Below are 27,955 nucleotides of genomic sequence, written 5' to 3'. Positions count from 1 at the left end.
GAGACTGGAGAGCAGGCATGCAGGTAATCTAATTTAAGGATCTCCTCTACCCCCTGACACACACACCTCTTGCCTTTAAAATCATTTTATAAAGAATGGCACAAGTTGGGGTTTATGTTTACTCAGATGAACCTGTCTCCTTAGAGGACACAATCCACCCCCAACCCCCCAACCGCCCATCATTGCTGTTAATCCCTCAGGGGAGGGTTCACAGCTGTTTATAAAGCCGAGAGAGGTTGTGGGCAAGATCACAGCTGGGGAAACAGGCCCAGGCCCTGCTCCCTGGTGTCCTCCATGTTGGAGTCAGTGGTGCCCAATGACGGGGTGATGCAATCGCATCTGCTTCCTTCTCCACAACAAGAGCAGGGCTAGCAGGCAGGCCAGGAAAGTCCTCCAGGGTCTGATCGTGCCTTCCGACTGACCAGTGCCAGCCACCTCTGCTTCTCTTGGCACTACTAGTGGTAGAAGACAGCTGGAGCTGGGGTGGTGTTTGGATCACCCCAGGCCCAAGATCAGTGGACCGGAGCACCATGGAAATCTCTGGGGGGTCCCTCAGGATTGGGACTTTTCCCTGAGGCCACTAGGCTCCTCCAAGCTGTGGCCTCACGGATGAGAGAGATTGTGTCAGGTTCCCGTGTCTCTGGAACTGCATGACTGCTGTTGAGTCTGTGTGTGTTTCCCCTGTGTGGATATGTGTCTCTGATCAGATTTGTGCCAGCCCCTGAAGTGTATTTTTAAAGTGCACATAACAGGTTTGAGTTTTAACTCTATATCTGAGATGCTCTTGGCCTTCATTGTACCCTAGTCCCACACCCAAATCCCATAAAACAATTATCTCCAGCCTCTCATCCTCATCCCATCCATTTTTGGTTAGACCCCAGGAAAAGGGTAGGGTGCCCAAACACTTCCTTGTTGAGCTGGGAGGAAGGTAGAGGCAGAGAATGTAAAGCTCCAGATTCATTTTATATGGGTCCTTCTGGGCTCTCACTGCCAGTCTCTGAGCTTGATCCATCTCCCTCAGCCGAAGCCCAAAGGGAAATGCAATGAGGTATTTCAAAGGCTTATTCTTAGCTTCTGAGCTTCTGAATGAATTGCATTCTATTCATCCAGGATGCCCCTGTTTTCTTGAGGATGGCTTGGTCCCCCAGAAGTCCTTATATCCCAGCTACCCCATGCCTTCCAGAAGCTGGGTGTGAAGCAATAAGGGAAATGAGACAGGTCAAAGCTGAGGCTGGAGATGGCGTTCTGCCAGCCCCACCCTCTGGCGATTGTCCCACTGCCAGGCCAGCCTGCGGACAGAAAGCCAGTCGCAGCATCTGCTCACTCCCAAAGAGCTGGTGGGGACCACCCTCCAGGGTTCATGGGAAAGGAAAAGGCCGAGGGTGGAACGGGGTCCAGGGAGGTGGGCCAGCAGGCCATAGGGAGAGGTAAGGAGTCCCTCTTCCAGGTCACTTGGACAGCCCCACAGGTGACTCGGTTTCAGTGCTGAAGAGCTCCTTGTAGAGTGGAGGGAAAGCGGCTTGGACCACGATGGGGTGGAGGTGCTGGAAGATCTGCAGCCTTTCCACGTGCTGGCTACACAGGCTCCGAAGCTTTCCCTTGGGTGGCAGCTGGATATGGGTTAATGGGGAAGGGAGGGTCAATACTTCAGCTCTCCTCAGAGCAAAGAAGTCTGCTCATTCTTCCTGGGCTAGGACCAACCCTCCTTGCCTTCCCCTTATGTACTTGGCACTTTGGTACCAGCCAAATCCCACTGGTAGAAGTACGAGTGTGTTCAGGACACTGGAGGGAAGCGAGAGTGGGTGGGGGACAGGTGAATGTTTTCTGGGTGAAGCCCTCAATTTGTGTTCCCGATACTTCTAGAATGAACCTTATCAAAGACTCTAATGTGCACTTCATGCTTTTATAAGAGTGACTGTCTGTGACTCTTGTTGTATGCTGTCACATGCCTCTGCCTTTGTGCATGTTGTTCCCCTCTTCCCGTTCCTAATTCTTACCCTCTAGTATCACCTCTCCTAAGACTACTTCCCTAACTGCCCCCATCTAGATTAAGGTCCTTCGTTTGGGCTTTCCTCTGTGTAGCACTTACCACATTGCAGGAAAATGGTCCAATTTGTCTGCCTTCCCACCCTAGATTTCAGCTCCTTAGCTGGGGTCTCTCTTTCCCTGTCTCCTCTGTGCCTATCATAATGCTTAGCACATGGCAAATGCTTAATAACTCTTTGAACTAAACAGACTTTCTAAGCAGGCGCCTAACACTGCAAGTCAAACCAACGCTGCCAGCACTCAGCCAAAGGGAAGGTGAAAAAGGCGCAGAAACCAGTGAGCAGACGGAGGCAGGGAGACCTCACCGGAGCAAGGCTGAAAGAACAATTTATCTCTTGCAGTCTCCTCTATAACCAAGGGGCTTAAAAATGTCTCTTGCCTGCCATTGCCTCCCTCCCCCTAGCTTAGTTTCCTTGGAAAGAGGCAGTCAGGGAAAAGCAGGCAGCAGGGTGTGATCCCTTCATATCTCCTGGATTCTTTCTCTTCCTCCCCACTGCTTTATTCTGAGCTTTTTTGGGCTGTGGCAATAGCTTCCTTTGTTCATTCAACAAATATTTGTTGAGAACCCATCTGAATCGGAGCTAGACACTGTGATGGCCTCTAGTGATATATCAGATACATCAGTCAATAAAGTATAATCTCTACCTTGATTAAATTTACATTCTGGTGAGAGGCCCAGAAAATAAATATGTAATGTGTCAGATAATAAGTTCTTTAAAGAAAACTAAAGCTTTTTATATGGGGTTACTGGTTAGGAAAAACCTCTCTTGAATGAAGAGATGGAGCAAACCATTTGGAAAACTGGGGGAAGAACCTTCCAGGTGACTACAATAGCAAGTAGAAAAGTCCTGTGACCGGGTTTGATGTGTTCAAGGAATAGCAAGGAAGCAAGTGTGGCTGCAATGGGTGTTTGAAGGGGCAGTGGAAGATCAGGTGAGAAAAGAAGGCAGGGATCATGTTATGAGCCACTTGACCATGACACAGACTCTAGATTTGATTTTCAGCATGACAGGCAGCTACAGGAGGGCTGAGAACAGGAGTCAAGGTCGGGCATGGTGGTTCACACCTGTAATCCCAACACTTTGGGAGGCCGAGGTGGGCGGATCACCTGAGGTCAGAAGTTCGACACCAGCCTGGCCAACGTGGTGAAACCCCGTCTCTACTAAAAATACAAAAATTAGCCAGGCATGGTGGCTCACCCCTGTAATCCCAGCTACTCAGGAGGTTGAGGCAGGAGAATCACTTGAACCAGGGAGGTGGAGGTTGCAGTGAGCCGAGATCATACCACTGCACTCCAGCCTAGGGGACAGAGCAATACTCTACCTCAAAACAAACAAACAAACAAAACAAACAACAACAAAGCAAGAAAAAAACCACAGGAGTGGGCATGATGAGACTGCATTTTTAAAAGGGCTACCGTGCGTGCTGAGTAGGTGTGGTGTAGTTGCTACAGGGCAGACGAGGGTGGAACAGGGGCCCTGTTAGGAGGCCTCTCTTAAAGTCCAAGTGAGAGCTGAGAGCTGGTAGGGGCTGGAGTGGTGGTAATAGTAGGGAAGGTGATATATTTTTAAAGCAGATCCAACCAGATTTGCTTTCCAATTGCTCTCCCAGATTCCTGTCTCTCCTCCTTCAAATCCATCCTGTAGCAGATTAAAGTTCAAGTTCTTCAGAGCACAGACTGTGTAAGTCATTGCCGTATCCTTAACACCCAGCCCTGTGCCTGGCACATAGCAAAGGCCTGCTTGAATAATTACATAAATGGTTCCTTTATACTGGTTCCAAAGTAAATTGCCTAAATAACAGCTCTGATTGTGTCATTTTTCTAGCCTTTGGAGCTCCCTGTGGCCTAGAAATAAAGTTTTAACTCTTATATGGCATTGAAAGTCCTCTCTGATTTGCCCCTGACCTAATTTTCAGGCTCGTCATCTGGTGCTCTTCTGCCCCGTCGGTCTATCCCAGCTCCTGATTTTATGCTTTAGTCAGGATGTACCATGGGCTGTTCTCCACATATGCACTATTTTGCCTCCTTATTTTTGCTCCTGTTGTTCTTGGTCTTCATTGTACCCTAGTCCCACACTCAAACCCCATAAAGCAAATATCCCCAGCCTCTCATACTCATCCCATCCATTTTTTTGGTTAGACCCCAGGAAAAGGGTATAATATATACCTAAGTATATTAATATATAATATACTTTTTTTTTTTTGTTTTTTTTTTTTTTTTTTTTTCTTTTTTTTTTTTTTTTTTTGCTGCTCCTATTGTTCCCTAAGCCTGGAATGCCTGCCCTACCCCCATGAATGCTTGTTAAAATCTTACATCATTCATGGCCTAGGATAAATGTCACCTTCCCTGGGAAGTATTTATGACCCACTCCTTTTACCCCAAATTATTTTAATCCCCGTTTTATACTGTCATAACATTTTCTGGTGTCTCTTATTATAGTTATACATAGGGGACACAGGGATAGAAAAAGCACAAAGAGCACTGGGATTCAATCTTCATTTAAGTCACTGAAGTCTCCTGATAGCTACAAGATTTTTTTTTTTTTTTCTTTTTTTTTGAGACAGAGTTGGCTCTTTTTGCCCAGACTGGAGTGCAATGGCACAATCTTGGCTCACTGCAACCTCTGCCTCCCGGTTTCAAGCGATTATCCTGCCTCAGCCTCCCAAGTAGCTGGGACTACAGGCGCCTGCCACCACGCCTGGCTAATTTTTTGTGTTTTTAGTAGAGACGGAGTTTCACCATGTTGGTCAGGCTGGTCTCGATCTCCTGACCTCAGGTGATCCACCCGCCTCAGCCTCCCAAAGTGTTGGGATTACAGGCGTGAGCCACTGCGCCTGGCTGCTACACAGGGAGATTTGAACACCTGTCCTATTGACTATGTTGCCATGAGGATGAGAAAGCATGTCAGCAAAAGCATCCTGTTAATTGCATTATTATTATATCACATACCACATTCTACTCTATGTTAGAGTTAGTGATACACAGATCTCTTCTTCATACCAGATTAAAATCTTTTGGTGGGGGCAGCAACCGAATCTCTGTATCTTTCCACAGTGCCTTATACAAGCAGGTGCTGGGTAAGTGCTGGCTATATTAAACTGAATTGTTCCCTGGAGGTCCCTCCCAATTCCAGGCTCTCTAACTTTCCAGTCTTCATGCACATGGAAGTAGCTGTTCATTCCCTTAGTTCCCACTGCTGATGCAAGTTCTCTAACAGAGCGTGGTATTCCCGCACTTCCTCTTCTGTACCCACAGAACCCGGCCCTCGCAAACTCTGATGTCACAGAGCTGGCGATGGGCCTGGCCTCTTCTACTCCAGGGACTGCTCCTACCTTTGCCAGGATGCTTTGGCGATGAGTTTTGCAGAGATGATGATGAAAGGCCAGCTCCAGATTGTACTGCAGCTGTTCTACTTTCCTTTTCTCTTGGAGCCCTGGCCGGTCTGGAGGAGGGGGTGGGACCGTAATGAGAACAAGAAAGAAGGTGGACGTTAACTCCCAACAAAAGGGTGTATCTTTGTGGACATCTGTGCTGGATAGAGGTCTCCTCTGCTGAGTGTGTGCATGTGTGTGCCCTGGTTTGATGATGGTAAGCTCTGGGACGTTGGGCTTGGCTAACTGTCCACAAGGAGAACTGGGAAGAGATGAAAGGTATGAGAACTTCTGATCTCCTGACTCCACGCTACCTTCTCCCTGGTCACCTGATATTCCACATAGCTCATTCAATGCTAGGCACTAGGATTCTGCCATAGGGGGAACAAGAGTTGGAAAAGAGCTCCCCAATGTATGAAAAAGTCTCCTGATAGGAGGTGGCCTTCCTGAAGGTGCCCAGGCCTGCACCAGGGGGCTTGCAGCAATCTGTGGCTAACTTTTGCCCTGATTCTATAAACTACCCAGAAGTCATCTTTAAAGTTTTTATCTCTAGTTTGAGGGGCATATTTAGGTGTCCACTCACTGGCAGAGCCAGAAGACTGATAGTCTCGATCTGCAACCTCAGGTTAGCAGCTTGACCCACTTCCCTAGGTTCTCTGAATACTTAGCATTCAGCTGGCTCAGCCCAGCTACTCCATGCCAGGGGAGTGGATAGGCTATCCAGAGTCTTCCCATTATAGGCATACAGCCTTAAAATTGGTTCACACAGAGCAGTGATTCTTAGTCTTGGTGGCCTGGGGGTGGCTGTTAAAATTCAGTGCACCCCTGATCAATTACAGATGGTCCCAGTCTTATGATGATTTGACTTACTATTTTTAAATTTTATGTTGGTGAGAAAGCCATTTGCATTCAGTAGAAACCATACTTTGAATACCCATGCAATCATTCTACTGTTCACTTTTAGAACCATATTCAATAAATTATATGAGCTATTCAACACTTTATTTAAAAATAGGCTTTGTGTTATATGCTTTTGCCTGACTGTAGGCTAATGTAAGCGTTCTGAGCACGTTTAAGGTACGCTAGGCTAAGCTATGATGTTCAGTAGGTTAGGCGTGTTAAATGTAATTTCAACTTACCATATTTTCAACTTATAGGTTTATCAGGACATAACCCCATCATAAATAGCGAAGCACATGTACACTGGAACCTCTGGAAGTGGGACCCAGGCAGCAATAGTTTTTAAAGCTCCCCAGGTGATTCTGATGTGTGCTACAATGATGTCACTGCCATAGACTAACAATCAGACACATTTCTATCAGGAAAGTGGCTCATTTCCTCTCAACCTCATTTCTCTCCACTTCCCACAACCCCACATTATGCTGCTCTTGTCCCTCTCTGAAAGTCCTCTGAATCTTTATTTTAACTCATTTTATTTTATAGCAATACTGAGTAGGGCTCATTCTGCTATTTAAAACTATTTCCCAGATTTAACCACATCTGAAGATCTAGACTCTTCTTCAATATCTGCCATGCCCCTGCCACCTGAATGTCCTTCACCCAAGCCCAGTGACACTCACTGGCATTGATGAGAACAAGGGCTGTGTAGAGGGCAATCTCATCCTCAGAAAAGTGCAAGGCACTTAGGGAGTGGGAGAAGTCAAAGATGGAACTGATGAGCTCGCTGCAGCCTGTTGGAGTGGAAATGAGAAAAGTGAGAGAGTGGCTGGAGCGGTGGTGCCCGAGGACACTGCCCTTATGGTGTTTAGAGCAGAGCCCTGGAAAGAGGGTGCCCTGGGTCACGAAGCTTTGCCCGGGGTTGGCATCAGAATCTTCTCTCTCATTTCTCCCTGCCCCTCACCCAAGGCTCGGAACAGCTCCATGCCACCGTATTTGCCTTCGAAAAAGACCGTGCGGTTGTCAGCATTGTAGGCCCGGCACATCCTAACCAGCACCACTTCCATTGCTCCTGGGCAGTGGGGAGAGAAAATGCAGGGACAGTGTCAGGCAAAGCCAGGATCTGACTCTGTCCCCCTGATTTCCTTAAGCCACCTCCCTCAACTTGGCTCTGCCCCGTGCTGTGCTCTGTCCCCCTGCCCCCAGGCCTGCCCACCCATCCCTGAGCACCTGCTTTGAGGAGCACAATCTGGTCATTCTGGCAGAGCTCCATAAAGCCTGAGAGCCTCTTGGCGAACTCCACCACGTACTGAATGGCCTCGGTGAGGTGGTGGGCACAGCGTTCCCACATCTCCCACATGGACTGCAGGGAGGGAGGAGGGTCCTGCTGTACGCTCTGTGTGGCCCCGTGATCGTCCTGAGCCCTGGAGCCCCACCTAATAAACTGCAAGGGGTAGGCTCTGAACTCCTATGTTCTCAACTAGCATTTTCAAAAACCTGGTCTTAGCACAAATGCGCTCAGGGTGATTCCTGCCAGTGAGTCCCACACACTGAGCACCCACCGGCTGCTGACACCGAGTTAGCTGTTGTAAGGAAATCAAAAAAGTATGAGATACAGCTTTGCCCTCCAACAATGTACATCTCGTTGAGGTGAAAAGGACATACTGCTGCCCCTTCTCCCACAAAGGTTATGCCCAAGATCTCAGTAACCTAGAGAAGCAAATGTGAAGTGCCAAGCGAGTATGTTTAGAGCAGGTGGTATCATGAGAGTGTGATCGAAAAGGCAGCATAAACTTTGGAGCCTGATGAATCTGAATTTGACTTTGGTTCCACCACTTTGTGACCTTGAGGAAATCTATTAACCCCTCTAGGTTCAGTTTCTGTCTGTTAAAAATAGGAATAAATGCCACCCTCATAGGCTGGTTGTGGTAGGGGCTGAGGATAATTTATGTTAAGTGTTTAGCACAATGCCTGGCAGAGAAGGGATGTTTAACAAATGGTAATCAGGGTTCTGATTATTGTTATTGTTGATGGAAGAGGAGGAAGGAGAGTGCACCAAGGTCTGCATTGTAGAGGAGGTAGGATGAAGGCCAGGTACAATTTTAATAGGCAAGGACTAAGGAAAAGCGCTCATCCATCTGCTGGGGTATAGACAGATATACACATTCACAAATGTACACAGAGGGTGTACACATGCTTGTTGGCCAGCCTGTGTCTGTGACGTGCCGCCCTGCCCCAATACCCAGGTGTGTGCAGGTAGCTATCTCTGAGCTCTCCCTGTGGGGGTGGGCTGCGTTCCCTTCCTGCAGGTCTCCTGGCCTCACCTTCCTCTGGTAGCCAGTCACTTCCTCCCGGGAGAAGATGTTGGAGCGTTGCCGCAGCAGGTCCTCCAGCCGCAGCTGGCACGTCTCCCGGTAGGACTTGCAGACGCTCTGCACCAGGTGCTCTGGGGTCGAAGAAGGAAGGCATGGCGTGATCTCAGCCAGCTCCTACCCCTACTCAAGCAAGGGCACTTCTCAGCCCGGCCTATCCTGCTCCGCCTCCTCCCTCAGCCCCTCATCCGGACCCCTCAATTCTCTCAGGCTCATGTTTGATTGATATAGGGTGCTGGTGGAAACCCCTCCCTCATTTCTACCACCCTCTCCCTTCCCCCTAGCTGCTCACCTATCTCTGTCAGGGAGGCATAGGGTGCCTCCAGTGTGCTGCGAAAACTGGGGCTGCCGTAGCTGTCTGGGCCCTGTCCCAGTTCCCCAAGCCCAAGATGCCTGTGTTCCTCAAAACGAAGTCCACATCGGTCAGGGGTCAGCTGGCTGCCTGTGCTATAGAAGCTCTCTCTGCCCTCAGCCTTGCCCCGCTCAGGGCTGTTTTCAAGGTGGCATGAGGCCCCATTGAGCCCTGCCTTGGCCAAGTTGTTGGAATATGAGGGCCCAGAGCCTGAGGCTCTCAGGAGGCCAGGGGGACAGGCAGAAGCCTCAGGCAGGTCAGGCGAGGAGCCCAGGGGCAGCTGCCCATCTGGGAGCCCCAATGTGTAGGTGAGGGTATCTGCTCCTTGGGCCCCTGCTGGGGGGGTCTTGACCACTGGTTCCTGTTGCTGCTGTTGCCGCTGCTGCAGCTGTTTCTGCACTTCTGCATGCAGGCTGTCCCTCTGCTTCTTGGACATGCGGCCAAACTTGACAGCTGAAAGAGGTCCGGGGACCAGGGGTTTATGAGGCAGGAGAACATTGCACAGGGCAGGGTCAGCAGGCATTTGGTCATTAAAGGATTAACTTGCTGCTCTCTGAATGACTGACTCCAAGCACAGTTTCTCTAGCCTTTAGGGAACTTATGCTCAAGACCCCGTCCACCTCTCACTCGTTTGCTTCTGGGGTCTGTCCAGCCTGCCATTTCAATCTGCTAAGCAAAATCTTCTAAGTTCTAAATCAGCTTTGAATCATGGCAAAATTCCAGCAATGAGTCTAGGCTGGGGATTCTGGCCTCCAGATATGGGGGCTGGGGGTGGTCGCGCAGAAGGCCTCAGGCTGTATTGGGGTCACCTCGCCTTTCTGGGAGGGTCGGAGGAAGAGGAGAGCTGAGAACACAGGTCTCCCTGTGGTCAGGCCTGCAGGCTCCCTGGTGACCTAGATACTCACCACAGCCCAACCCGGGCTCCGCGGCTTGTTTCTGAACATCCTCTTCTGCTCTCTCTTTCCTGCCTTTTTACTCCCCCCACCACCCCTCCCAGGTGTGGGGGCACAGCCCCTCGCCCCGCCTGCCCCTTTGCACCCCTGCGTGCTTCCTTTTGCTTTGTTATTTTGGGCACTGAAAAGTGCTGACGGGCTCCTTCTGGCTCCTCATCACCTCATGCCCCCCCAGCTCCACCCTGGGCTCCTTCTGTGGTGGGGGTGGCGGAGGGGACCGGTGAGGAGGTGGTGGGTGAGAAGGGTGGATAAGGCACCAGGAACACACCAGCCCTCCCCCACGACCACTCTCTGGTTGTTCTCAGGCCAATTCTCTTTCCATTCCTGGCCACAGTCCCATGTCCAAGTATGGGAATGGGGGACTAGGAAGGGAGATAGAGCTAGAACTACAGCAATGGGGTAGCGGGGGAAGGTGCCAGAGCTGCATGAGCTGGGCCAGAGGGAAGCAGAGTGAGGAGAATTCGTTCCAAGTAAGAAGAGATGAAGAGGTATCAGACCTTGGAAAGAGGAGGTTTGTTCTAGCAAAGCCTAAAGTTGGGGACTCCAAAGAACTTTGATGGGGTGACCATCCATCCTGGCAGGGGAGGAGACAAGCGGTTGTAAGGGGGAGGAACGGAGAGCAGACCAGAGGACGGGCAGTCTTGCGGGTTAAGCCTTGTCTAGCTCAGCAGGCCAGGCTGCCCCTCCGGAGACACCAGGAAAACCCCAGGAGACTGTCGACTTGGCCTCACCATCTCGGGACATGCCCAGCGCCAGGCATTTCTGCAGGCGGCAGTGCTGGCATCGGTTTCGGCTGGTGCGGTCGATGGGGCAGTTCTGCTGACGGGTGCAGGAGTAGGCTGCGTTACAGCGCTGGCTTCGGCGGAAGAAGCCCTGGGGAAAGCAGGTGGAGGGCAAGACTGCTTATCCTGGCCAGGCCCAGCTCACTCACAAATGCCTCCAGCCCACAAGCTCTGGCAGCTTTTCTACATTCCGCGACCTGTCAGTTTTCTGTGGCCTCCATCTATTTGCAATTTATCCTGCAGTCCATTTCCCTAGCTTAAGACAGGGCCCTGCCAGTGTTGAGGGTTCTCCAGGGAGGCACTACTCAGGTATTTTCCTGGCTGCCCAGGAGATCATCCCTGGAGTCAGAACAAAGACCACTAAGCCCCTTGTTTATCTCTAAGGAGACGCTGTGTGTGTGTGTGTGCGCGCGCGCACGCACGTGTGTGTGTGTATGCACACGCACACATGCATGCATACACATGCCTATGACTCACCTTGCACCCCTCACAGGTGATAACCCCGTAGTGGATCCCAGACGACTTGTCCCCACAGATTTTGCAAGGGATCACTTCAATTTGTGCTGGAAGAGAGAAAGAGAAGTAGGTCAGCCCAGGAGCCTTTTCTGCATTTAACCACTATGTACCTGGGCTGCAGATACAGGTACCTGGTGCTTCCCCCACTTCTCCAACCAGCTCCAGATTGCTGTTTCCCTCTTGCAAAATGGAAGGGGAAGTGAAATGCCAAATGCTTCTCAGCAAAGGATGTGAGGAAGCTGTGTTTGTTTCACAGAGGAGGGGAGTGTCGAGGGGCGGCCGGGAGTTGTATCAGTGCTACGGAGGCAGAGAAAGCAGCTGCAGAGGGGTCACCTGCTCAGCCTTCGAGTTGAAAAGCTCCAGTTGCCTCCCTCCCTCCTTGGGACATAGGACTGCTCTCTGCCTCACAACACCTGCTTCCCGCCCAAGGGGCTTCCTCTGTGCCTCCCTCCCCCACTGGGGCTCAGCTCCCATGGGCAGAGTGTAGGGTATGGCAGGAAGATGTGGTACACCAGGGGTGGGGGATAGGCAGAGATGCCAGCTCTTCCCAGCCAGTCAGTGAAGGCTCAGGGAGGGGCTATACAGAGAAGGGATGAGGGGGTGGCAGGGAGGAGCCCAGGAAACTGGGTCTCAACACCCCAGCTCTGCTGGATGCCTGAGAGCCCAGGGAAAGAATTAGCCAGGGCTCTTAGGCTCTTGGCCCCAGAGCAGAGAGAGGGTGGCTTTGTGTACATCCGTGTGTCTGAGTGTGAACACTTATGTTTGTACAAGGGCATCCATATCCATTTGTGTGAACATGAATCATCAGTGTTAAAACCGGCTGAGACTAGAGACCATCTCATTCAACCTCTTCATTTACCAATGAAGGAATAGGCCAGATAAGGCAAGACAGTTGGACCAGGGTCATAGGCTAGTTTGCCTGAGACCTGGGTCTATATCCCAGTTCCCTTGAACTTTCCGTTATGCTGCTCTGTGTACCTGTCTTTTGGGGTACACATATCAGTGAGTATGTTTGAAGGCATGCTTGTGCGTGTGCATACGCATGAAAAGTACATGTCATTTGTGAGCCTACGAAATATCTGGTTACTTCTGCGTCCACACGTGCATGTTTGTATGTTAGCATCTGCTCATGGGGCACTAGGACCCCAGGTTCTGTCTCCCACTGAACTCACTGTAACCTGTACCTGCTTCCCCACGCCTGTGGTTCGCTGCTGGCCCTAGGCTCATCTCTGCTTTGCCCTGTCCCTGTCAATGTCCACGGCTCTCTGCTGAGCTTCAAGGAGGCCTTCTCCCAGCTCTTCCTTGAAAGGTAGTTGGGCAAAGCTTGGGATTTGGGATCCCTGGTAGTTGGGATCCCTGGTTACTGTAGGTTTTTTTTTTTTTTTTTTTAACATTTCCCAGAGCATACGCGTCTCTTTTCCACCATCACTGACCTGCTGCCTCCCCTCTGAGTGGAGAGCCCTGGGGCAGGGCAGGCCAGAAAAGTGAAGAGAAGGGCCAAAGCCCCTTTTAATCTATGACATGTCTCCCACCAAATGGGCAAAAGAAGTGGCAGCCTCGGCCGGGCGCGGTGGCTCAAGCCTGTAATCCCAGCACTTAGGGAGGCCGAGGCAGGTGGATCACAAGGTCAGGAGATCGAGACCATCCTGGCTAACACGGCGAAACCCCGTCTCTACTAAAAAAAATACAAAAAACTAGCCGGGCGAGGTGGCGCGCGCCTGTAGTCCCAGCTACTCGGGAGGCTGAGGCAGGAGAATGGTGTAAACCCGGGAGGCGGAGCTTGCAGTGAGCTGAGATCATGCCACTGCACTCCAGCCTGGGTGACAGAGCAAGACTCCGTCTCAAAAAGAAGTGGCAGCCTCTCTAGAGGGCGAATGCACATTGCTGTGAGCTCACCTCCAGTCCCTGGCCTGGACACTGGTCACAAGTAGGGCCTGTTGATGTGAAGTGGGCAGGGAGACCATGGCTTGCCCGCCATTCCCCAAAATATTATTTCCATCATTCTTAAACCATCATCCCTCAGGCCAGCCTTGAAGTGAGTTAGAGGCAGCAGCTGCACCTGACAGGGACAGGGCACATGGGGATCTGAAATCCCTTCGTTAGCACTTGATTCCTCCCCCAACCCCCAGCCACACGTGCCTGCCTGGCAGCAAGCTTCCAGTGCTCACACTGCGAGCTGTGGTCCCCCCAGGACCAGGTGCTAAGTGAGTTTTCCAGATTCTTTCCAGTAAATTAAGAGCAGATTTTAATGCATGGAGGGGAAGAGAGAATAAAAGGGCACTGGTGTCTGGAACGGGGGCAGAAAATGTGAGGGCACTCGTACTTCCAGTCACTTAGATTCTCCCTCTAGACCTGTGTTTTCTTGTCAGCAAGATCAGGATAAAAATATTGCCTGTCCATGGGGGTGATTGTAGGTAGCAGAGAGTAATGAAATCACCCATGGGAAGCACTGTGTATTCAAGTTACTCCTGAGCAGAGGTCAGGCTGAGAAGCCCAGTGGGCCTGGCAAGGCTGGGAGGAGCACTCAGGCCCTGTGGACTCTGTTCTTGCCCAACACCTCCCCCTCCAACACTGCGGCATCTCTCTTTTCAGTGGCCTAAGACCAGAGACGGGAGAAACCAACGTAGGCCACCCAAAAAAGTAAGCAGGAGGGAGATTAGGCCAAGCCACAGTGGGAACTCGGGCTCTGGCCCAGCAGTCAACCACAGGCCTCCCTGCCTCTTCCCTTCTCCAAGACCCACATCCGTGTGCGTGTGTGTGCTGACCACATGGGTGACCCCAGACACATCTCCCTGCCCCATGCTTGACCCACTGCTGCTCCTGGCCCTAGGAACCTCACAACAGTGTCACCAAGACCCTGACCTTCTCAGGAAGATGCGGCCAGTCAAGGACCCCATTCGCAAATACCCATGTTTGGACTCCAGTCACCTGGTCAGCCCATCCTCCATCCTCCCAGTCCAAGACAGAAGTACCCAGTGAGACAGGCACACAGGGCCAAAGACTCTGAACTGGAATGTCAGACCCCCTACCCTCATTGAGCTAGAGAGACCAAGAGGTTTGGGATGAGGAAAAACAGAGACATAGACCTAGGGATGGAGAGATGGCTGCGAAACACTGAAACACAGAAAATCCATGCTTGTATCCTGGCCTTTGCCCAACCCATAGCCCCCTCAGCACTTCAGGCCCTCTAGTCCTGCTACCCCCTCCTTCCCCTGCCACCTGCACTCCCTTCAATGCCATCTACCCAAACCTCAGAAAGAAAGTACCAGTGCTGTGTACATAAATGTGTGTGTTACTTGTAGAGAAGGGGTGGGGGAGAACGGGAAGGGGGCTGGTAGACTTGGGGGTTGGTGAGAGGAGCTGAAAACACCTCTGATGATAACTCACCTTCAAAAGCTACCCCTGGGAGACACGTCCCTGAAGCAGCAGGTGGTGGGAACTCAGATTGGGGAGAAGGAGCTGAGTAATCACAGGATTACTCAAACTGTTGCCCAGGAGCCAGGTCTGCCAGGAACTTACCATCTAAGGGCCTGCCAGTGCCAGGAACTAGAGCCAAGCAAAGGTCAGGAACCTCGAGCCAGCCCCTGCACCACTGCTCCCATGGCAGCCCTAACTCTACCCTCGTCTGCTGTCTTGGAAAGGATCTTTACATCTCACCTGCAGCTCTCTCACTGTAGCTCTCTCCTGAGAGAGAGCTTTCTCCAAAAGAAAACTCCAATTCCACATGCTTCCAAAAGGAGAGACAAATGCCCAAATGCACACGCCAGCTCCTTAAGTCATCTAATGACTGACATCTAATGACTATGGCTTTTTGCATCTCAAACAAGACTACCTGGGTATCTGAGGTGGGGCTCAAGATTCTGCACTTTGGTCAGCTCTTAGTTGGTGCCTAAGCTTGCTGGTCTTCAGCCTATACTTTTAGTAGCAAGAACTTAGTCCCTATTCCTGCCTTTTTGCCAGGCTGCTCCTTCCAGGAAGTGGGGCCAGGGTTGGCAGTCTTTTCCTGAGCTCATTCTTGTATTTCTTTCTGCCATCCAGTGTGACTTCTAAAACTTCATTCTGAGACAATACTAGAAAAAGAACCTGAATCTCCTCTGGATTGCTTTAGAGACTGAAGTATCCCCAGGAGCATCCTAGTAGCTCCTCCTATGAGGGGAAATATGGTAGAGGCAAAGTCCTCCATCCTCCTCTAGTTGAGCCTCTCACAGCTGCGAGATTCAGTGATAGTGCTCTTTGAGTACTTCCAGAGCCTGGCCCTGTGCCAGCTTAGGAAGCCAACCCTGGGCCCCATCCAGGTGCCCTATGCCACAGAGAGGAAGTGGTAGGAGCAAGGGAGGGGCTGCAACCCAGGGGGATCTCTCCCCTCAAACCCCAGAACCACCCCCCCCAACCATCATGGTACAGAATGGGTTCACACAGAGGAACCCCGGAGTCCTCATCTCCTGCTGGTGCCTCACCAGTCTAGAGCTGGGCCTTTTCCTCTCCTCTTTCTCTCTCCCTTTTCTCCAGTGGATACTGATTAAGGAGAAAGGATAATGATAGACATAAGCATTGGCTGAATTCTTACTCTGTGCCAGGCTTTACATGCATTTTCATTTAATGATCACAACAACCCTGTGAAGTAGGCCCTGCTAGTATCATCCTCATCTTACAGACGAGAAAACTGAGGCCTAGAAAGAGTAAGCAGCTTGACTAAGGTCACACAGCCAGAAGTGGCAGATCTGGCATTTGAACCTAGATCTCTGTAATCCTGGAGCCAGTGCCCTCAAACCTTAAGCTACATACCCTATGAGGATAAGACGCCCAAATGCACACTGGAGACCTGGGTAGAGGACATGGTTATTGGCTGGAGGGGAAAAAGTGTGAGGTGAGTGTGGTGGTCTAGGAACAGAATTCACAGAGGAATCCACAGAACTAAAGCCAGGACTCCTGGTTGTATAAAGATCCCAAGAGATATTATTCCCTCTGTCCCAACTCATCCTCTGAGGTCCCAGCCTCCTCCTGCCCTTACCCCTTTCTCTAAGGCCAAGTGGGACGACTTATATATCTCAACAGGGTTCTGGGGGACTCCTCGGGAACACCACAGCCCCTTTAGCGCATAGACTAGGTTTCCATACATCTTGGTATGCCTCTCTTTGCAGAATGAATGAATGAGTGAGAAAGAGGAATACATCTCTTTCCTTAGCTTAGGGCTTGTCCTCTCCCCACAGCCAGAACTCTCTGTCTCTATCCCCACTGAGACCACAGCTCTGGGCAGGGGTCCCTTGCACACCCCAACCTGTCACCAGCCTCCCTCCTTTCTCAGCTCTCAGTTCCCCCAGCTTCTGCAAAGCTGGAAACCAAGGTGGTGGGTGCCACCACAGGGGAGCAGGAGCGGGAGGGCTGGATGGGGGCCGGGGAAGAAGTGGTTCTACCTGGTGAACACTACCCCAGCCCAGGCCAGGGCCCTCCCCGCAGCTCCTGGTGAGAATTTTCTGCTGAAACACCCAGATCCTAGGGCTGAGAAAATAGTGAAGCTAAAACTCAGGTGGGCGAGGGAGAGTCTGGGGTTTTGAAAAGCCATGAATGACAGCCAGCCAGTCACCCGAAACCCCCCCTCCTGGTGCCTCCGCCACCCCCGCAGTCTGGGACTGGAGAAAGGCGAGTGAAAACAACCAGTGAATGGGGGAGGGGATGAATCACCAGGAGGAAGCTCTGGCGAGTGGGAGCCCAGACGTTACCATCTACTATCAGCGCCTTCCCTGCCTCCACGGCCGTCTGTCCCCTTTCCCAGAGCACCTTTGCTGCCCAGGAGTGTAGTGGACCTAGAAAGACCTTGGCTCTGGCCCTGAGGCCCTGCCTTGTCACTGTCCCTCCTCCAAAATTGACATCTCCATCCTTTCTGAGCCTTAGAGCCCCAGGGAAGGGGTTGCCCTACAGCAGCAGGCGTGAAGGTGAGACCTCAGAAAGGACTAGCCATATGAGAACTGGAGCAAGGGCCTTGGGCTGCCTGCCTGGGAGGGCCCATAGCCCTTAGAAAGTCCTGTTACTTGTTAGTTTGAGTCAGCAACACAGAGGCAGGGGATGGGGAGGAGTTCCTGGTAGGGACCACATATTTTCATTTTGTTAGGACAAGCTGAGTCTTTTCAGAGTCTAGTGCCTTGGGCTCGGGGGTTTGGTATTTCTGTTAGGAATGGGAAGATGGGGAAAGAGAAGGGTGCTGGAGTGATGCAAGGAAGGAAGAAGCCCTTCACAGAGTCCTCAGATGACCCTGGGCTCTCAGGGTGATATCTGTGTACGCTGGGGACTTGGAGTCCTTTCTGGCCCACTGTTCCTCATGATCATGATCAAACCTAAGAAAGATCAGCTCACAGTGATCTCGCACCCCTCGGCCTCCCACCTCCCCATCCACGCCAAATGCCAGGGCCTAAGTGTCTATTGGTGCCACAATGGCCATGCCCTTAGGGGAAGATGTCTGGGCTACCCTCCCTCTGGCTGGCTGGGAGTCTCTTTGGCATACAGACACATTCTCTCCACTTGACAGCAGCAGGTCAGATGGCAGGGCACTGGTGCCATCCTTGTCAGAGCCACCGTACTTCCCCCTTATCACTTTCCTAGACCCTGTGTCTCCCTGTCTTCCCTTTACTGCCAGTTATCTTTTCTCTCCGCGTCTCCCTGTGTCTATGTGCCTTGTGATCTTCTGCACTTCAGCTCTGTTTCTGGGCTTCACATCTTCATGTTTTTTTTGTTTGTTTAAGAGACAGGGTCTCACTCTGTCACCTAAGCTAGGGTGCAGTGACATTGATCATAGCTCACTGCAGCCTTGAACTCCTGGGCTCAAACCATCCCCCTGCCTCAGTCTCCAGAATAGCTGGGACCACAGGTACACACCACCATGCCCACCTAATTAAAAAAATTTTTTCGTAGGGACAGGGGCTGACTTTGTTGCCCAGGCCGGTCTCAAACTCCTGGCCTCACGCCTCAGCCTCCTGAAGTGGGATTACAGGCATGAGCCACTGCGCCCAGCCGCACCTCCATGTGTTTGGCTCTATTGGTGTTTCTCCAACCACACCTCCAGCTGGACATTACTGTCTCCGCAGATGTTCCAGAAACCTGCTCTTTGAGTTGGGCCTCTGCATCTCTCCTTATTTCTTGATTTGTTTCTGTTCCTTTTGCCGGGCCCTTGGTCTCTGGGTGTGTCACAGTCCCAAACCCCACGTGCTTTGACTCTCGCCATCGGTGGTTGGAGGGGCTGGTGGTGGCTGGCATTCATTGGGGTCAGATAACTCGGGGCTATGAAATACCCGTAAATGTCAAAGTGAGAAGGACCAGTGGCACTGACCCCCTCGTCGGAGGACACCCTTTCTCCTACCTCCCAGCCTGGGTAGGGCTGTGTGTGTATGGTGGGGGTAGGTATAATGAAGAGCTGGCCAAGTGTCTCCCTCATCCCCTACTGGGGACTCCTGCTCTGCTGCTGGGCTAGAAGCACACCTGGTCATTTCATCCCAGGGTTGATTTGCTCATTAGGGGCCCTCTCTGGGAAGACCAGTTTGCCAGCGTTTGCTGCTAATAGAGAGAAGCTAGAAGGGAAACTGAAGTTCCAAGGGGCCCTTTTCTCTGTGTGGAAGCTGTTGGCTCTTCTCCCCAGCCCTCCTTATCCACTCCAGCTCATAGTCTGCACTATGGCCTCAGTCCCCATCACAGAAGTGGAACTCTTTTCTTTCCTTGGTTTCCCTTCCTTCTAACTTCTGGGAGAGCTGAGTCTCCTTCATCACCCTTGGGGATGCCTGTCTCAGGGCACTGGGCTCTCTCTTGGCCCTGGGCCTTTGGAACTGCGAGACTCTCCATAGTTGGTTTTGTTGTTTTATCTTAAAATTTAGCTCCCTTGTTTTGCGTTTGGTAGACCAGGGCCCAGGGACTTGGCTTGTCTAAGCCTATATGGCTAGCCAGTGACAGGTGGCACAAGCGCCTGGTCTTACACTGTCAGTCCAGGGGTCTTTCCAGGACTCAATACGGCCTCCCGTCTGTGGCTTGTGGGAAGACCCCAGGTTGAAGCTGGGGCTGCCTCAGGCCTCAGCCATAGGGGCATGGGGCTTCCCTTTTCCTCCTTCACCTTGTGCTCCGAGAGCTTCTCTGGCTTCCCTGGCTTCCCTTCACAACGAGTACAGGGGACTTCCTGAGGTTGCCCACCCTTGCTCTGCTGGAAGGCACAGGAACCCCAGACATCTGCCCACCAACTGTTGGCCCAGGGCTCCAAGCCAGGAAAAGGATGAGGCTGAGGTCTTTCCAATCCCATCTCCACTGCTTTGCTTCCCCCGTCAAATGGGTGGAACTGACAGTTCTCCAGGACTGACCCTGGAGAACCACACACACACACACACACACACACACACACACACACACACAAGGCATGTGCCCGGGTGCACCCTGACTGGATTCTACCTAGTCCTCATGTCCCTGGATTGGGCAGAAAGCCTGGTGGCTTTAAGGCCTGGATGCGGGGTTTCTGAGCCCTGCTGCCTGCCGACCTCAGTTGACTCTTGCCGTCCTGTTGCTTCAGAGCACAGCAACGGCTCTGGCCTCCTTTTCCTCACAAGCAGGCTGGAGGCACAGAGGCAAACACTGTAACAGGAGCCAGGAGAGTGCATTCAGGGCCCCTAGTAATTACCAGCCTCCATCAGATACCAGCTGTGTAACCTTGGGTGAACTATGCAGCCTCCTTGGCTCTCAGTCTTTTTGTAAAATGAGGGGCCCGGATACCTCAGATACTCTTGGAGGTTCTTTTTGGAACTCAGGAAATCCTCAACAGTCCTCTTACCATTGCTGCTGTCAGGGAGCTGCCTGGCCAGCAGGACTCCCCAGCTGCTCCACCCATCTCCCAACAGATCTTGACCTTGACCAGGACGTACCCTGCCAGGGAGGAGCGCTCAGCTTTGCTCACACTGCTCCCAAGACATCCTCCTTTCCAGAGGGGTGACGACAGGGTCCAGGCTCCCCCGCCCCCAGGTGGCCCCATTCACTTACTTCTCATGACTGAGCCTTGGCTCTGCCGGCCTTGGCTCCCTGTCCTTCTCAGCAGGGGGTGGTCCAAGAGTGGGGTGCAGCTGGCAGCAGAGGCGGGCGAGGCCCTCTCAGCAGTGCCTCAGCCTGAAGCTCTGCACCTAACTCTCCCCCAGTGCTTCTGGGCTGGGGGGTTTAAGCTCCGCACCACACAGGTGGCCAAGTGACAACCCCCCACCCCACCCCCAAGGGGTGCAGTGAGTAGGATGACAGGCGCCCCACGTGGCCAATCTGGGCCTGGGGCAGGGTGTGAGGGGAGGGGCAGCCAATCGTAGGGGGCGTTGGAAAATTCCAAAACCACATGCGACAGCCACACGCGGTAAAAGCTGTTTCCACCCGCCAGGGTAGTTCTGGTTGGGGAGCCGGAATGGAGCTCACACGAGCCTGAGGCCAGGTTTCTACTCCTCCTCCCCCTGAGGACCTTCCGAGCCTGACCCTCTTTGCCAGGTGACTTCAGGGACAGGGATGTTTTCAGAGGTAAGTCACAGGATGTCTGCCTGGGGTGGTGGCATGTGCCACCTGACACCCTGTGGACTGCCAACTGCCATGCCCAGTGTGGTGCAGCCTGGAGGGCTGTCCCACCACCCCTAGGCCCACGCTCCTCCCTGCAGACACCACATATATCTTGTGCTAGGGAATACGTGGAAATGATAGAAGCAGTGATAATCACCAGGCAAATACCCACAATCCGCAGAAGGAAATCAGAAATTTCCTTACGAGCCAAACTGCTGAAATTGGGGTGTAGATAATGATCATCATCACCATCATCATGCTCATAATCATAATAGTGCTTACTATTAGGTGTCAGAAATGGTTCTCAATGTTTTATGTGGATTATCTAATCCTCACAAAATACTTTATGTGGGCTGGGGGTGGTGGTTTACGCCTGTAATCCCAGCGCTTTGGGAGGCTGAGGCAGGTGGATAACCTGAGGTCAGGAGTTCGAGACCAGCCTGGCCAACATGGTGAAACCCCATCTCTACTAAAAATACAAAAATTAGCCAGGAGTGGTGGCGAGCGCCTTTGGTCCCAGGTACTCAGGAGGCTGAGGCAGGAGAATCGCTTGAACCCGGGAGGCAGAGGTTGCAGTGAGCTGAGATAATGCCACTGCACTACAGCCTGGGCAACTGAGTGAGAATCTCTCTCAAAAAGAAAAAATAAAAAAAACTTTATGAAGTAGCTACCATTATCCTCACTTCGAGGAGGAAAGTGAGATACACAGAGGTTAAGGAACCTGTCCAAGGTTACATAGCTAGTAAGCGGCAGAGTCAGGATTCAAGCCCAGGTGGGTTGGCTTCGGATCCCACTTGAAGGATGGGAGGGTTTCTCTGGTTCAAGTTTGCTTTTGAGGGTGTCTCAGTCCGGGAGGTCCCTTGGCATGTGAGTCTCTCTGGAGTGTTTTTTGGCCTGGGGGAGGGAGGTCCTTCTCAGAGGCCAAATAATTCCAGAGGCCTTCTCAGCCTCTTATGTGCTCTGTGTTGTATACTGGCTTTGAGAGTCCCTCTTCAGGGCCCCTCAGTATTCAGGCTCCCTCTTGGTCTAGGGAGTTCCCCCAGGTTCCCCATCTGGGACCCCCATCTTGGGGTTGTCTCAATTCAGGAGCCAATTTTCAGAGTCTCCCAGCCTGGGGGAGGCCTTAATGTCTCCTGGATTCTGTGGGGCAAACTCCTGAGAGGTATCTAATCTTGCTGGGACTCTAGACCCTCTCATCCAGGCACAGGCCTTTCCTTGCCTTCCTGGGCCTTCCTGGGGCTTCAGGAGCTGGGCTGTGGAGTCGGGGAGAGGCTGTCAGCCTGGATCCTTAGGACTCTTGGGGTGGGGACATGAGGATTGGTGGGTTGGGAAAGGGATAAGGAGATATGGTTCTGGCTGAGGTTTCTGAGGTCAGGGGTTAAAGGAAGGAATAGGGTTTGACCTCTCGCAGTTCCTACTGCTCCGAAAGTACCCCTACTCCCCCCACCCACATATGGTCCCTGACCCCCCTCCCCCAGCTCACCCGCGTCACTCCCTGACCCGCTTTCCTCCTGGGGCCCTGCTCAGCATTTCCGTGGGGCCCTGTGGCTAGGGGCAGGCGAGACACTGATCAGGATTATGCTGAGCAAAGCAACCCCCACCCAGGAGGAGGTAGCATCCTGGATGGCCCTCAGCCCTGGGCTGCCCAGCTCAGGGAGGAGGGCAATGCTTTGCTCTCTGAGATGTCTCTACTTGTCTCATGGACAGCCACGGAGAAATGGTGTGGCTACTCCTCCCCTGGAGGGATTCTCGTCGATTCAGGGACCTATGCTTACAGAAGGGCATGCGTGGCCCTGATGGGCATAGCTTTGGGACTGTGTGCATTCTCTGGGGGACTAGCCTTTGCCACAAACTAGGAGAGGAGAGCTGATGTGCTGAGTGGTTCCTAGAGAGGATGCTTATTCACTAGCGTCCACTGGGAAGTCCACTCTGAACTCTAGTGCCCTTCCTACCTGCTGTAGTCTGGCTTTCAGGGACCCAGGACACAGAGTGCCCCTGTCCATTCTGTTTCCTATAGAGATAAAACTCTCCTGCTCTCTAGTCCTGCACAGGCTGGCTTCAGGCTTGTTCACACCTCAGAATGTGTTAACCACAGAGATGAACACCAAACCTGGCTCAGCACCACAAAGCCTGGTGCAGGCTGGGCACGGTGGCTCATGCCTGTAATCTCAGCGCTTTGGGAGGCCAAGGGGGGTGGATCACAAGGTCAGGAGTTTGAGACCAGCCTGACCAACATGGTGAAACCCCGTCTCTACTAAAAATACAAAAATTAGCCAGGCGTAGTGGCAGGTGCCTGTAGTCCCAGCTACTCGAGAGGCTGAGGCAGGAGAATTGCTTGAACCTGGGAGGTGGAGGTTGCAGTGAGCCGAGATTGTGCCACTGCACTTCAGCCCAGGTGACAGCGTGAGACTCCGTCTCAAACAAACAAACAACAACAACAACAAAAAGCCTGGTGCAGGCTCCTTGCCTCCTGTGGCAGCAGCGCTGAGTTCCTGAGGCCACCTCGCCTCTGCACACTCCCCCACCTCCATCTCCTTCCTTCCCTGGCCTGGCAGTCCGCCCCCACCCCCTCCCATATCCCTGCCTCTGTCCAGCATCTCTCCTCGCCTTTTTTCACAAGGCGGTTCCCTTTCCCTTTGTTCTTTCCTGGTTTCTTTACAGTGTTTCCTTTCATGCTTAGGCTTCTTCCTCATCTCCTCCCATTGCCCTGATCTGTGGTTTCCTCGCACCTCCCCTTGCTTTCCTGTTGCCTGCCATTTCTTCCTGACTCCTCCACCTCTGTCCAACCTCAGTCCCCCACCAGATTACTTGCTGAATTCTTCTCTATCTCATTGTGCCCCAGCCATTTTCTTGCCCTGGATCACCTACTCACAGGTGTGGGTCTTCTTTGCAGCCAGCAGCTCTGTAAAGACAAGAGAGGGGGTGGACGTCAAAGGTTGAAGACCATGAGGAGTTAAGACACTTCCCCCATTCTTAGGATCCCACTGCTGCACTCCTTCCCTCAGAGCCTGGTGTCTGAAGGGCAGACAGACCACCCCCTGCAGTGCCCCTATCTCCTCCTCTGCTCTTGGGCCATGCTGACCCTCTTCCAGGTACCCAGAACTGTCAGGCTCCTCACTGCCTCTGGGGCTCCCTCAAGCTACTCCTTTGCCTAGAATGCCTGTCCCTCCTGTACCCCTTAATCTAGCCAACTTCTCTTTCTCCCTCAGGTCTCTGATTATGTCTCTTCCTTGGAGAAGTCACACACACCTCCTTCCCCTGCCCTTGTGCTGACACACTTAGCTCCTTGCATTTTATTTCCTGGCACTCACCATGTCACCTGTCACCTAACTGCTGTAATTGTGTCATTGTCTATGAAATGGGTCTTCCCTGCCAAATTGTAAAGCCCTGTGAATGCAGGGACCGTGTCAGTCTTATTCACCTTGTAATTTCCAGAGCCCTCCACAGTACCTGGTTCACTGGAGGTGCACAAGAAATATCCTACAGCCACAGCTAAATCTCTGTGGGACTGAAATCTCTTGGTTGCTTATCTATGCCTGAAAACACCAGGGCTTAGAGATGTGAGGGTTGGGAGGAGGGGGAGAGGATGTTTGGAGGAAGAGGAAGGGAGAGCTGTAAACACAGACCCCTCTCTGGCTTCCACGGGCCAGGCTTCCCTGGCCTACCAGCCTGAAAAGGAAGGCATCCCTTTTCTGCTGCTGCTGCGTAGCTGGGTCTGGGTGGAGATTAGGTAGTAGGGAGTATGAGTGGGTTGATGGAGGTCACAGGAATGTGTGGACCTCCAGGAGGAGCAGCCATTGAGGGGAGGGCCTTAGCTGGAGCATGGTTGCAGGGGATCACCCATTCATGCAGTTAACATCTATGAAACACCTAGCCAGGGAGCCCCTGGAAAGAGGATTCCCCTGCCAGACCTTGGTCCATTTCCTACATCCACATAGCAGCTCATCACAGAGCACAGGGTCAGTCTTTTGTCTCAGAAAGCCCTTCAACCACACCCTACACCCCCTATAGCTTCCCTAACCTCTGACTCTGTTCTGTTATTTTTTTCCTTCTGCTGTTCAGTCTCGACACGTGACTCTCTCTCTCTCTCTCTCACACACACACACACACACACACACACACACACACACACACACACATACAATGCTCTTCTGCCCAGGAGATGCTCCCCACTGGCAGGCCATGGTCACTGAGCTGTGGGGAGGCCAGTGTCCTGATGGCCTGGGCTCTGGGCTCTGCTGGGGTGAGGGAGGAGAAAAGACTGCCCCAAGGTGGCGAGGCCCCACCCAGCACCGTCCACCTCCCCTTGCTCCTGCCTGGCCCCACCCAGCTTCCTCCCTGACGTGGCACCGGCTCCTGGCCTCTAGCCTTACACCTCACAGCAGTCCTGTGGTGGGGGTGCTCCCCTTGCTCACCCAGGCAGCCAGTTCTTCCTCCACCAGGTGGCCCTGGAGCTTGGTGACTCTGGCCCTCAAACTTTCCTCCTCCATGCTCACAGCTGACCAAGCCTGTGGCCCTGGGATCCTGCTCTGAGGGGGTTCCTGACTTGGACCATGGGTGGGGCCAAGGACGGCCTGACATTCTGTCCCTGCCTGCTGATGGCCCAGTGCCCCACATTCTCTGCAGAGATGAAATCCCACACCCTTGGGTGAGTGGGAGGAAAGGGCTAGGCTATGTGGTCGTGGGCAGCTGACAGGGTGTGGTTCCCCCTGCCACACTCCCCAAGTCTGTCACTCCTAAAGGACAGGTTTCTCCACTGGTGAATGAACAGAAACTGGAGCAGCCAGCCTCCCAGCCACTGCTGCCTGGGGTCCTGGCCAGATCAAGGAGGCAGTGTCCCCGTGCCTCCTGGGGCAGACTGGGGCAGGCCAACACCTGGGAGGGCCTGTCCACATTCTAACCCCTTGCTAGATCTAGATCTGGCTCCCCTGACTTGACTCTTCTCTTCCCATCTACCCACCAACCTGTTCCTTCCTTCTCCCGCTTCTCCCTTTCCTTCCTATTTCTCTCCTTTTCCGATTTCTTCTCCTGTCATCTTCCCAGCCCCTCCTCCAGTTTCTCCTTCGGTTTTACTCTCCTGCACTGCCTCCCAACCCAGGCCTTCCTCCTGTGCACTCTTGTCCCTCCTTCCCCTCCTCACTTCTTGCCCATTCTCTTCCCATTTCTCCCCTCCTCTGAACCTCCGGCAGTCTCTTCCACCTGCAGGCAGGGCCATGGGCCTCTTACCCCGTGAGGCTCGGTGCTGTCTCTGTGGGGCCCTGTCCATGGGGCAGCTCCCTTGGTGCCGTCCTCGCTGCCCTGGCTGCCCAGGAGGGCAGGGAGCAGGGCCCAGGGGAGGGAGGAGGGTGGAGGGTGGAGGGCGGGAGCACCTGGCCCTCCAGCAGGCAGGGAAAATGAGTGGCTGGCAGAGTGTCCTGGCACCAGGAGGGGACATGAGGAGAGACCAGTGGACCAGCGCATAGAGCCTTGAGAAACAGGACAGGAGAAAGGAAGGGAAGTAGCATTTACTGATCACTTACTGTGTGCTGGGTCCTTTGCAGGGTCCTTTATGTAAATCCATGCTTTTACTTTGTGTAAATATTCACAACACCCACCACAGGGAAACATTATTATTCCAGATTGATCAGTGAGTGGAGGGATGCTCAGAGATATTAGTGATTTTGCCCAAGGACTCACACAAGAACAATAAATGGGTGAGCTATGATTTGGACCCAAGTCTTTGTGACTTCAGAATCCTGTGATTTCTACCTAAGACAGGTGACAGGCATAGGGGAGATGGAGGGGACAGGTTTGGGGGACCCTGTCTCTTCTCTAAGATGCACTCAGACTCCTCCCAGTGACTGTTCAGTTCCCTGAGGCCGCTGCCTGCTTGGCCCCTGCCTGTAACCCTTGCTGCTCTTGCCAGGACTCCCTGACCCCCTGATGCTTCCACGTGCTCCTCAACTGCTGGGACAAGGGACAGGCCTGGAGGAGTGCCTGGAGGCAGAGAAGCCCTGGTGGGGAAGAGGAGAGGAGAGATCCTGCACTGGACTCGTTGGGAGAAGGAAAGGCTCCCAGACTGAGTGGCCCACATTGAGGCCTGCAGCGAAGGCTCTGAGGGAGGCCAGGAGGACGAGGCTTCCGGGGATCCTGGTGCTGCTTTTCTCCTGCACAGCCTGGGCCCAGAGTTTGATTAGCTGGGCCTGGCTCTCCTGGTTACCCAACAGGCAACTGGCCAGGGGCCAGGCTGCAGCAAGAGGCTCCCTGGCACCTCCTCTTGCTCTCGTTCCCAGCTGGTAAACAGCAGAGCAGGAGTCAGCCATGCCACAGCCTCGTGACTCACCCACTCCCCCCCATCTGGTGCACGTGGCACCTGGCATGGAGAGGGCAGGCAGCTGTCCCTTCCCTTTTCTGCCTTGTCTTCTCACCATCCTCCACTCCTGCCCAACCCTGGAGCTTCACACTCTGCTACCATCAGCACCTCTGTTCTTAGGTAGCTTCCAAAGTCTCCCCATGGCTACAGATAGAGGGATAAAGGTAGAAGTGGAGAAGGACTTTTCGGCCGGGCGCGGTGGCTCAAGCCTGTAATCCCAGCACTTTGGGAGGCCGAGACGGGCGGATCACGAGGTCAGGAGATCGAGACCATCCTGGCTAATACGGTGAAACCCCGTCTCTACTAAAAAATACAAAAAACTAGCTGGGCGAGGTGGCGGACGCCTGTAGTCCCAGCTACTCTGGAGGCTGAGGCAGGAGAATGGCGTAAACCCGGGAGGCGGAGCTTGCAGTGAGCTGAGATCCGGCCACTGCACTCCAGCCTGGGCGACAGAGCGAGACCCTGTCTCAAAAAAAAAAAAAAAAAAGAAGTGGAGAAGGACTTTTCAACTGCTAGGGTCACTGACAGTGGATGAGTAGTGAGAAAGAGGAGGGGAAGTTTTGGGGACCTTCTGCACTGGGAGTCTGGGTGTGTGTCTATGCCTCTGAGGCTCTGATTATCCCTGTGTTCTTTTGGTAAATGTGGGCGCACACATCCATGTATGAGTCTCTGCACAGAACAGGATGTTGGTCTGGGGGCTCTGCCCCTTGGGTAAGTTTGGAGTGAGAGGTCAAGTGCTTTGTAGCAGCCCCCATCCAGCA

The 27,955-nt window shown here is 52.8% G+C and overlaps 1 protein-coding gene across 5 annotated transcripts; it reads right to left on the bottom strand.

Moving 5' to 3' along the window:
- Positions 1-69: 69 nt before the first annotated feature.
- RORC (RAR related orphan receptor C) lies at positions 70-26,210 on the bottom strand. Of its 5 annotated transcripts, none has more exons than XM_017877643.1 (11): positions 26,069-26,210; positions 23,715-23,744; positions 11,252-11,337; positions 10,724-10,865; positions 8,980-9,492; positions 8,640-8,761; positions 7,546-7,759; positions 7,280-7,387; positions 6,999-7,109; positions 5,380-5,489; positions 70-1,610 (listed from the first exon to the last, which is right to left on the bottom strand). In XM_017877643.1, the coding sequence occupies exons 1-11, from the start codon at positions 26,106-26,108 to the stop codon at positions 1,449-1,451; spliced, it is 1,638 nt and encodes a 545-aa protein (XP_017733132.1). In that variant the 5' UTR covers positions 26,109-26,210; the 3' UTR covers positions 70-1,448. The 5 variants fall into 5 exon arrangements, with proteins under 5 accessions (XP_017733132.1, XP_017733133.1, XP_017733136.1 ...); XM_017877644.1 differs by having other exon boundaries at positions 7,546-7,678; XM_017877647.1 differs by lacking the exon at positions 8,980-9,492 and having other exon boundaries at positions 26,069-26,173.
- Positions 26,211-27,955: the final 1,745 nt, after the last annotated feature.

Source organism: Rhinopithecus bieti, unplaced genomic scaffold (genome assembly GCF_001698545.2).
Source record: "Rhinopithecus bieti isolate Rb0 unplaced genomic scaffold, ASM169854v2 scaffold_10548, whole genome shotgun sequence".
NCBI classification, from domain to species: domain Eukaryota; kingdom Metazoa; phylum Chordata; class Mammalia; order Primates; family Cercopithecidae; genus Rhinopithecus; species Rhinopithecus bieti.
This window is presented reverse-complemented; position numbering and strand designations above follow the sequence as displayed.

Excerpts from the sequence above, each read along its gene's own strand:
- RORC (XM_017877643.1), bottom strand. The coding sequence starts at position 26,108 with ATGGACAGGGCCCCACAGAGACAGCACCGAGCCTCACGGG. Across the intron at positions 23,745-26,068 it reads ACAGCACCGAGCCTCACGGG|AGCTGCTGGCTGCAAAGAAG; the intron begins GTAAGAGGCCCA and ends TTGTCTTTACAG. Across the intron at positions 5,490-6,998 it reads CCTTGTTCTCATCAATGCCA|ACCGGCCAGGGCTCCAAGAG; the intron begins GTGAGTGTCACT and ends CCCCTCCTCCAG.